This window comes from Setaria italica, chromosome VII, assembly GCF_000263155.2.
Source record: "Setaria italica strain Yugu1 chromosome VII, Setaria_italica_v2.0, whole genome shotgun sequence".
In the NCBI taxonomy this organism is placed as follows: Eukaryota; Viridiplantae; Streptophyta; class Magnoliopsida; order Poales; family Poaceae; genus Setaria; species Setaria italica.
Window position 1 is genome coordinate 30,899,793 of NC_028456.1, and position 9,998 is coordinate 30,909,790.

Sequence of the window (9,998 nt, forward strand, 5' to 3'; positions counted from 1 at the left end):
AGCCTAATCTGGCTCTTGGAGCATCCAAACGGAAGTTGCACAACAATAGTTCTGATCGGGTCGGATATGGGTCAGGGCTTTGTCACACCCGAGTATCTTGAATTCTTGACTTCTCATAACTGACATCAGCCTAAATTCTTTTAATGGTGAGATAGTTGGCTAGCAGCATAGCACAATCATCTTAAGACTCACAACTCATTTTTACTGGTTCCAATCTTTTAAAATTGTACTGAAAAATCTATACGAGTAGCTGACCTGATGTATGATTGGTCGGTTAGCGTTAGGTCAGAATTGCACTCTGCATAAGTTTAACATGTAGACACTGCCTTCAAACCGGGGGAAATCAATAGCAGAAAATACCTAACTGAAGGTGAAACTTCCAAGAAGTAATGTCTCTTGGGATCATCCATTTGAAAAAGGATATGCAAGCGGCACATGCAACTATGCAAGACTTCTGATGGAGTCAAGTCAATTAAGAAAATTGGATTGACAGGTGACACCAAATAAGGTTGATGTCAATTGAGAAGGTGGACCCATGGTCCAGGGTCCCGGGATGTGAGGGCTGTCCGGTGGACTTGCAGGGACAAGGGAGGAAGTGAGGTGGCAGGGTAGACAGGCCAGTGGGCCGAGCTGGCCAGTAGCAGTAGGCCACGTGGCGGCCATGTCAGCTAGAGCCAGATGGCGCTCCGCTGGGAAGACAGGGGAGGCGGCGCGCTTTGCTGGAGTTCTCACCGGCATCGCCTTCTGGCTCCTCACAACAAGATCAAGCCCAAGGGTAGGCTTTCATCCTGGCAACACACACAATGTGGTAAAAATGCAAGAGTTTGTTTGGAAATTGATTATAGCTATTCTCTAGTTAGGAAAATTAGTTGCCATTTGTGGAATTTTTTCAAAAGGCTTGTATTTTGCAAAATTTAAAATGGCCTAAAAATGGGATGTTACGTACGCCATTATCAAAAAATCCAAAGTACACCAATATATAATCCTACATTATCTATTTTTATTGTTTAAATATAAAAATAGTAACTTGAGGTATATGTGCATGAATTATGTCACAAGACCATATGTACATGTACACATGATGTGATGAGAATACCGATTCCATGTTGAACACATAGCTAGCTTAAACTAAGGATTGTATTAAATACATAGCAAATCAAGTACATATGAAGGTATGATGCAAAATGAAGAAAGCACTATGAATATGGATGAAAAGTATATAGAGTAATTGCTAACTAAAATCGATCCTAACTGGATAAAGATTAGTGTTGTGTTGTGGATCTATATAAAACTTTAAATATTTATGGTCAAGGATAAAGAAGTATGGCTTAGCACAATTCTAAATGGATTATATTTTTTATCCCATCGGATTATGTAATAAAGATGATAAATAAAAAACCAACCAAAAAAGTTGACTGAATTAATTCGTTCATCCTATTTTTATCTCAATCACTGAGCTATTTTATCTTATTTGAAGTTTGAACGGGCGTATCGAATAGAAATGTAGAATGTAAAACAAACAGGTTGGGTACAAAATTGCAAGTAGACAGTTGAAATAGCAGTTCTGATTGGCACTTGTAATATCCTAAACAAGTATGGTCTTCAATCTTACGCAATAGGCTAGAAATCAAACATGACCAAGTCAAAGTTTTACCTAGCTTCTTGATTGAGTTAAGTGCACATCGCTTCCTCTTCAACCAAAACTTTTTAGAAAAAAGAGAAAAATAGCGTTTGGTAGCCAGGTGAGTTTCAAATTCACGCGATCTCTTGGCTCACCAGCTAATTCATCCAAAATTTTAAGCTATATATCCGAAATGGTGAGCGATGCATGAAGGCATGAATGGAGCTCTGACCTTTCTTTCACCTATCCAGCTCGACGCGCAAGAGCTATCTCAATTCTCAAATCCAAAACCATGGGTGCAACAATGTGCAGCCACCTTCTCCTCCTCTCGTTCATGCTACTTTCTCCCATAGCCTTCGCCGCCGGCGTCGCCGACACGATCGGCACGGGCCGCAACATCACCGACAGCGAGACGCTCGTCTCAGCCGACGGGACATTCACCTTGGGTTTCTTCTCTCCCGGGGTGTCAACTAAGAGATACCTCGGCATCTGGTTCTCCGTATCCGACGACGCCGTCTGCTGGGTGGCAAACGGTGACCGCCCCATCAATAGCAACTCTGGCGTGCTGGTGATCAGCAACACGGGAAGCCTTCTCCTGCTAGATGGCGGGGGCCAGATCGTGTGGTCGACGAACTCGAGCGGCGCCTCTTCAGCGGAGGCTCAGCTGCTTGACAACGGCAACCTGGTCGTGCACGATCGAGGCAGCAGCACCATCCTGTGGCAATCGTTCGATCACCCGTCGAACACCTTGCTGTCCGGCATGAAGCTGGGCAAGAACATATGGACCGGCGCCGAGTGGTACCTCACGTCGTGGCGTTCCGGCGATGACCCGTCGCCGGGAGCCTACCACCGCGTGCTGGACACGAGCGGGCTACCCGACCTCATCGTATTGCAGGGCCATGTCAGGACTTACCGCACTGGCCCGTGGAACGGCCGGTGGTTCAGCGGCGTTCCGGAGGTTACGACGTACATGGACTTGGTCACGCGCCAGGTGACGACGAGCCCGGGGGAGATATCCTATGGCTACACTGCTAAGCCCGGCGCTCCCCTGAGTCGTGTCGTGCTGACGGAGACCGGCATGGCCGAGCGCCTGGTGTGGGACGCGGGCACCCGGATGTGGCAGACCTTCTTCCAGGGGCCGAGGGACGTCTGCGACGCCTACGGCAAGTGCGGGGCGTTCGGCCTGTGCGACGCCGGCGCGGCCGCGAAGTCGTTCTGCAACTGCCTAACGGGGTTCAACCCCGCGTCGCCGTCGGCGTGGTCGTTGAGGGATACCTCGGGCGGATGCCGGCGAAAAGTGAAGCTGGACTGTGCCAACGGGACGACGACGGATGGTTTCTTGCTAGTGCGTGGGGTGAAGCTTCCGGACACACACAACGCGACGGTGAACATGAGCACCACGGTGGAGGATTGCATGGCGAGGTGCCTCGCCGACTGTTCGTGCGTGGCCTACGCCGCCGCGGACATCCAGGGTGGGGATGTCCGTAGCGGCTGCGTCATGTGGAGGGATGATATCATCGATCTTCGGTACGTGGACAAAGGGCAGGATCTGTACCTGAGGCTGGCCAAGTCTGAGCTCCCGGCGCCCTCGCCACGGCGGCCATTTCCTACTGCGCCGGTTGTTGGTGCATCAGCAGCGACCGTCGCCGTTGTTCTCATTATTTTGGTTGCCCTATTTGTGATAAGGAGGCGCCGGAAACCTATAATCTCAGGTACTTTCTAATCTTTGTTTGGATTTCCCTTTTATTATTTCAACTTGGAACTGTTAACATTACCAAAAGAAAGGCAACTGTTCAGTATTCTAACATTATCCTCTATATGTCGAGTGTTTGCAGTTTTTCATAATTCTTCCACTGTCCCTTCTACTGAAGGGCACAGTGCTGCTCCGTCCCAACCTTCTATTGGACAGGGCAGTCCTGCTCCAACCGTCCAGTCTGTTGAACTGTCTTTTCTGAAGAAGGTTACAAATGATTTCTCCATACACAATACCATTGGTCGAGGAGGATTCAGCGTCGTCTTTGAGGTCAGTGTTAAAATTTGTTCAATAATGTCATAGAAATACTTAGAAGTTAGTTGTAGCACTTTTTGCTTTTTTGGTTTGTAACTTTTTTTCCTCCTAATAAAAATTTGGCAAAGCTTTTGCCGTCCGTTCAAAAAAACAATACTTAGAAGTTATTAGAGATATAGCATCATACCCTCATGCTTTCAAGTATAGAAAAAGTTAGAAGTTTTAAGAGCTTGACAACATGGCATAATTGTACAATCACCAGGGGAATTTACCTGATGGTAGAAAGGTTGCTGTAAAGAAGCTCACACAGTCTTCTGCTACCGACGACGGCAGTGAAATTTTCATGAGAGAAGTGAAAGTGATGTCAAATCTCAAGCATGAAAATCTTGCTCAGCTCCTTGCTTATTGCAAGGAAGGAAATGAGCGCATACTAGTCTACGAGTACATGAAGAACAGGAGTTTGAACATTTACATATTTGGTACTTACCATTTTCTTGCACTGCACGTATTATTAATATGTTGTATAGCCATTAATCTTTTGCCGCTTCAAAAGCGCTCATATGCTATTGATGGGACTGACAGCAAGCGATCGCACACGCCGCGCATTGTTGAATTGGGAGAAGAGGCTAGAAATCATTGTAGGAGTTGCCAAAGGGGTTGCTTATCTTCATGGACTAAGCAAGGAAGTGATACACAGGGACCTGAAACCATCCAACATACTTTTAGACGACAATTGGAGAGCCAAGATTGCAGATTTTGGAACAGCGAAAGTGTTCGTCGATGGCCAAACAAATCCGACACAAGTACAAACAGCGTATGACTGAAACCTTTACCTCCTGTCTCCTAATGTTTCAATCCAAATGCAGCAGATTTACTAAGATTCAACACTAAAGATTGCAATAAACATGCATATGACGTTAGTTAACTAGGATGCAGTTGCTTCCTAAGCATATGGCTTCCTTTTAAGTTGTTCCATTTGTGGACGTATTAAAAAAAACTGACGTGTGTTTGTGTTAACTACTAACTGATGAAGGGGATACACGGCTCCAGAGTACGCAGCGCATGGGCGCTTGACACTGAAGTGTGACGTGTATAGCTTCGGAGTCGTCCTGCTAGAGATCATCAGTGGCCAAAGGAACAATGCCAGCCCAACGCTCATTTCCGATGTGAGCATACTGCTAACAAGAAATTCTGCAAGAAGTTAAAATCCCCTCTGTTTACGAATCGATCTTAACTTTGCTGCATTTTTTTGCAGGCCCAGGAATCTTGGAATCAACATAAGATCAAGGAGGACCTCCTCGACGCAGCCGTGGCCCAACCGGAGCCTGAGACTCTCCTTGAGCTGGAGAGATGCGTGCAGATCGGTCTCCTCTGCGTGCAGCAATCGCCGGCCGACAGGACATCCATGGCTGAAGTAGTCGCGATGCTGACGACGAACAGCAGCAGTTCACGGATCCGCCAGTCGGATAGGCAGGTGATCGACGGCATGGCCGCGTCGTCTCCTCTCCGCGAAGCCAACCTCTCGACGCAGGAGGACGCGTCTGGCGCACAAGGCGACTCCATCTATCTCACTTAGCAAGCCCAGCCCGAAGCTGACTGGACAGGGGACCACATGGCCGCAGGTGTGGTGGTCAAATTTTGATCTGTGAGTTGGATCCGTCCTCTGATTACCGTGTTGTGGATCCGTCCTCTGATTATTTCCCTCCATTTGAAATGTAGATTGTTTTGGTTCGTAGTTCATAAATATTTGTATGCATCTAGACATATTTAGATGCATTTTGCGTATTAAAAAATCTAAAACGATCTACAATTTAGGACGGAGGGAGTAATTAGCATTCTACACTAGTAGCCTAAAAAATGACGTGAAGCCGTACTGATCCTTCTTTCTTGCGTTATGGATTCATGTTGCTTGAGTATTACGACAGAGCTCATGTTTTTTTTTACACTGCATTATTTTCTACTGGTTGACCGTTGACATGAGAGTCAATCTTCAACGTGTTTGCAAGTCTGCTACTGTGAATACAAAATGTTCCACTCATCCACTGCCATGTCGATCAGATCCACAAATGGAGGTCAACTTTCTTGGGGTTAGTGACTTTGTGTCTGTGCTGCAGTCATGAAGAGGAAGACAGCGAGACAAAGCAGTTGACTTTCTTTCTGACTTCTGACCAAATGCGCGACCAACGCGGGCTATCCGCTGAAGTGTATGTAGGCCGGCCGATCTAACCTACGGTAAAAATAGGCCCATCAGCATCCACTTACTAACAGGCCGGGATGAACCACAGTATTATGGGCCTTCGGCGTGTATGTACTTTTTTTAGCCGAGCCCGCGGTCATCATCGTTCCAAATTCGCGCGCAGGCTCGCCACCTTGATGCGATCGCCAGGCGATCTCTGCGCGCAAAGGAGACCGATCTGGATGCACCACTGAAGCTCCGACAAGTGCTCCGGGTCGTGCAACTTAGTTTCTATGATTAGTGTGATTCCTATTGGGTGCCCGAGTTTGTGCCTTAATTTATGTGATAAACTCTATGTAATTTCGAAACTACTTCTTCTTATATGATATGACAACGCTCCAGCTAACTTTTCGAAAAACAAAGTACTGGTCAGAGTAAGGCCGCGCCATTGATATTCCACCATCACGACAGGACGTGGTGCCATGCATCCACCACATGAGAGTGAGCTTGAGCACCACCATGATCTTCTCAAGCATTTTCAACAAAGCGAAGCCAATCAAGTCGAATAAACAAAAGGCAACCAAACAAGTTGACTTCCAATTGTCAATCGTAATACCTCAATCACTGATCTGTTCTTGTTACTTGAACAGGCTCACACAACATAAAAGAATAGAATGTATACGTTGGAACAAACTGTGAGCTGCCTTCAAAGAATTGCAAGTAGGCAATTGACTTGCAATTCCAGTTGCAAATTTTAGACATCCAAAATCATCTCTCTTAGGGCGGATGAGGATAACAATAAAAAAAAGGTGCAAAAGGTCAAATTTTGACCTAGCGAGCTTTAGGATGGATCTAATTAATGCACTAATTCCTCTTCACCCAAAACTTGACTCATTTTATTGTCTTAAAAGAATGTGTTAGCTAGGCCTCAAACTTTGATAATCTCTTTGCCTCTAACACCACCTTGAGCTAAATACAATATATAGCAAGCTCATACATAGCCTTTCTTTGCCAAAAAAAAAAAGAAAAGAAAAAGGCTGACATAAGGTAGGAAGCACCGAACCATGCGTGCAGCTCTAACCTTCCTTTCATATCCACGGCCCGATGAGCATGCAATAGCCATCCTCAACAATGGAAGCAACCTGCAGCTACCTCCTCCTCCTCTCGTTCTTCCTACTACTTCCTCCCAGAGCCTTCGCGGCCGGAGCCGTTGCCGACACGTTCAGCAAGGGCCGCAACATCACTGACAACGAGACGCTTGTCTCCGCCGATGGCGCATTCACCATGGGTTTCTTCTCCCCCGGGGTGTCAACCAAGAGGTACCTCGGCATCTGGTTCTCCGTGTCCATAGACGCCGTCTGCTGGGTGGCCAACCGTGGCCGCCCCGTCAACGACAACTCCGGCGTGCTCATGGTCAGCGACGCTGGGAGCCTCCTCCTGCTAGACAGCTCCGGCCAGATCGTGTGGTCGTCGAACTCCACCAGCAACTCGCCGGTGGAGGCCCAGCTCATTAACTCCGGCGACCTCGTCCTCCGCAACCGGGGCAGCACTACCATGTTGTGGCATTCTTTCGACTACCCGTCGAACGTGTTGCTATCCGGCATGAAGGTGGGCAACGACTTCTGGAGCGGAGCCGAGTGGCACCTCACGTCGTGGCGTTCCGCGGACGACCCGTCGCTGGGGGCCTACCGCCGGGTGCTGGACACCACTGGCGGCCTCCCCGACAATGTCGTGTGGCAAGGCAACGCCAAGACGTTCCGCACGGGCCCGTGGAACGGCCTGTGGTTCAGCGGCATCCCGGAGGTATTGTCGTACTCGAGCTTGATCGAGTATCGGATGGAGATCAACTGGCGGCAGGTAACCTACGGCTACATTGTGAAACCCGGCTCGGCCCCAACCTATGTCGTGTTGACGGACACCGGCATGGTCAAGCGCCTGGTGTGGGACGCAAAAACCCAGGCATGGCAGACCTACTACCAGGGCCCCAGGGATGTCTGCGACGTCTACGGCAAGTGCGGGGCGTTTGGTCTGTGCAACTCCAGTGCGGCGGCGACGTCGTTCTGCAGCTGCCTCAAGGGGTTCAGCCCGGCGTCGCCATCAGCGTGGAACATGAAGGATACCTCCGGCGGATGCCGGCGAAACGTGAAGCTGGACTGTGGCGGCGGGCGGACGACGGATGGTTTCCTCTTGCTGCACGCGGTGAAGCTCCCCGACACGCACAACGCGACGGTGGACAAGAGCATCACCGTCGACGAATGCAGGGCCAGGTGCCTCGCCAACTGTTCGTGCTTGGCCTACGCCGCGGCTGACATCCGGGGCGGCGGCGGCGGCGGCAGCGGTTGCGTCATGTGGACGGATGATATTGTGGATCTTCGGTACGTCGACCAAGGCCAGGATATGTATTTGAGGTTGGCCAAGATTGAGCTCCCGCTGCCGCCGCCGTCCTCGCCCTCGTCGTCGTCTCGGCAGTTTCCCACTGCGGTGGTTGCTGGTGCATCTGCGGCTGCCGTTGTCGCGATTCTTATTGCTTTGTTGATCCTGGTTGTGGTTAGGAAGCGTCGTCGAAGAATGAAAGAGTTAACCTTGTACCTAATTGACAGAAGAGGAGGAAGCTATTTGGGTTGCCTGATCAAAGACTTGGAAGTGTTTACAGGGGGCGAGTTTAATGGGTGCTATGTGAATGCCTTTGGAGGGAATGCAAAGAACTCGTATTTATAGAACAAGATGACGACGGACAACGGTTAGTAAAAGGAGGGCATTTAAAGCAAGTGACCGTTGAGTCAAAAGGTTGCGGGAAAAGCTGTTCATATTCGTATTAAAGATAGAAACGTCAAAAGTGTCAATGTTATACAAGATATTCAAAGGCCGTTTAAGTTCAGTACAACTATCCGAGGAGATTGTTTATGGCCTCGATTGCTCGCAAGCGAACCTGGTCGGCCGCATTCAACACTCGCCGATCGTCATCGACCGACCCTGGGATTTCTGGCATGTTACGATGGAGACGGATGGCCTCATGAGCGAGGGTCTGCCTTTCTTATTTCAAATCGACAATGACAGTTGGAAGGTCTTCAAGCTTCTTCTCTTTGGCGGCGATAGCTTTCACGACTTGTTCCATTTCTTTGGCAAGTTCTGCTCTACGCCGTTTGAGCAGGTCTATTGTACTGATGATGCTCGGACGGGAGATCTCAAGGATGCCAATCCGCCGGTGTACCTCTTGCGCACAGTGCTTGTAAGATTCTTCTTCTTGACGCACCTTCTCCAGTTTAGCACGATTGGCCATATGTCGCAAGGCTCTAAACACTGGAACCCGCATGGTTTCGATGTACGCTGCGAGTGTGAGAGCCTCTTCTGCATCTTTTGGGACTTGGCCTTTGATCTCGTTGAATACTCGTCATATCGGTTCGGCATCCTCCACCAATCGGCTGACGTTTTCCTGGAGGAGGGCTCGCATGTTTTGGATCTTGGCGCGGATCTCTTCTGGTATTAAGCTCAAGGTTATCTAGCATGATGCAACTTCCTCATCATCGGAGACCGCAATTGCAAAAGAGAAGAGGCTGTTGTTTGGCGTGTCCTGTTCCTGTAGAGAAGTGGGAAAAAAATGTTTTAGCCGACAGAAGCAAGAAATCGGCTGGTAGAGATAGAAGACCCTTACCTCTTTGAAACGTATCTCTTCTGCCTGGGTTGGCAGGATTGCTACTCCCGTCTTAGGAATCGGTGGTGGTAATTCATTAGAGGGAGAAAATTCAACAATAATCGGCTCTCTGGTAATAGCCGGTAAGGTGCTTGGGCCAGCCTCCTGGAGAAGGGAAAGGGAAGCATTTGTGAGTATAAAAAGAATATGAGATCTAAATGTGGGTCTTCGTTTTCCTACCTCTGGAAATCGCGCAGCCGATGGTCGCTCAAAGGGGACGACCGATGTATCTGGAGCATCCTGTGCCAAGAATCAGCCGATTTTAGTTGAAAGAATTATGGAGATTAAATGAAGAGCATGTTCTTTACCTCAATCTAAAGATTTGCTAGTGGCACAGTTTCGGCTCGGGGATCGACTGATTGAGGAACAGTCTGCTCCGGAGTGAGTTGTGCGGCCTGTAAAAAAGGGATGAATTTAGCATTGGTAATACATATGAAGAAGTTAGAGCAGTAAGATTACCTGTATGACATCCACCAGGAGAGATGCAACCGCCGACCCAGCT

At 48.6% G+C, this 9,998-nt stretch overlaps 2 protein-coding genes across 2 annotated transcripts; both read left to right on the forward strand.

Moving 5' to 3' along the window:
* The first annotated feature begins 1,923 nt into the window (after nt 1–1,923).
* LOC101754027 (receptor-like serine/threonine-protein kinase SD1-8) lies at nt 1,924–5,326 on the forward strand. Its single transcript, XM_004978206.4, has 6 exons — nt 1,924–3,333; nt 3,493–3,644; nt 3,892–4,108; nt 4,212–4,443; nt 4,663–4,795; nt 4,885–5,326. The coding sequence occupies exons 1-6, from the start codon at nt 1,926–1,928 to the stop codon at nt 5,203–5,205; spliced, it is 2,463 nt and encodes an 820-aa protein (XP_004978263.4). The 5' UTR covers nt 1,924–1,925; the 3' UTR covers nt 5,206–5,326.
* A 1,580-nt stretch (nt 5,327–6,906) lies between these two features.
* Nucleotides 6,907–8,523, forward strand: LOC101754420 (S-locus-specific glycoprotein S6-like). Its single transcript, XM_022828559.1, has one exon. The coding sequence runs from the start codon at nt 6,937–6,939 to the stop codon at nt 8,521–8,523; it is 1,587 nt and encodes a 528-aa protein (XP_022684294.1). The 5' UTR covers nt 6,907–6,936.
* Nucleotides 8,524–9,998: the final 1,475 nt, after the last annotated feature.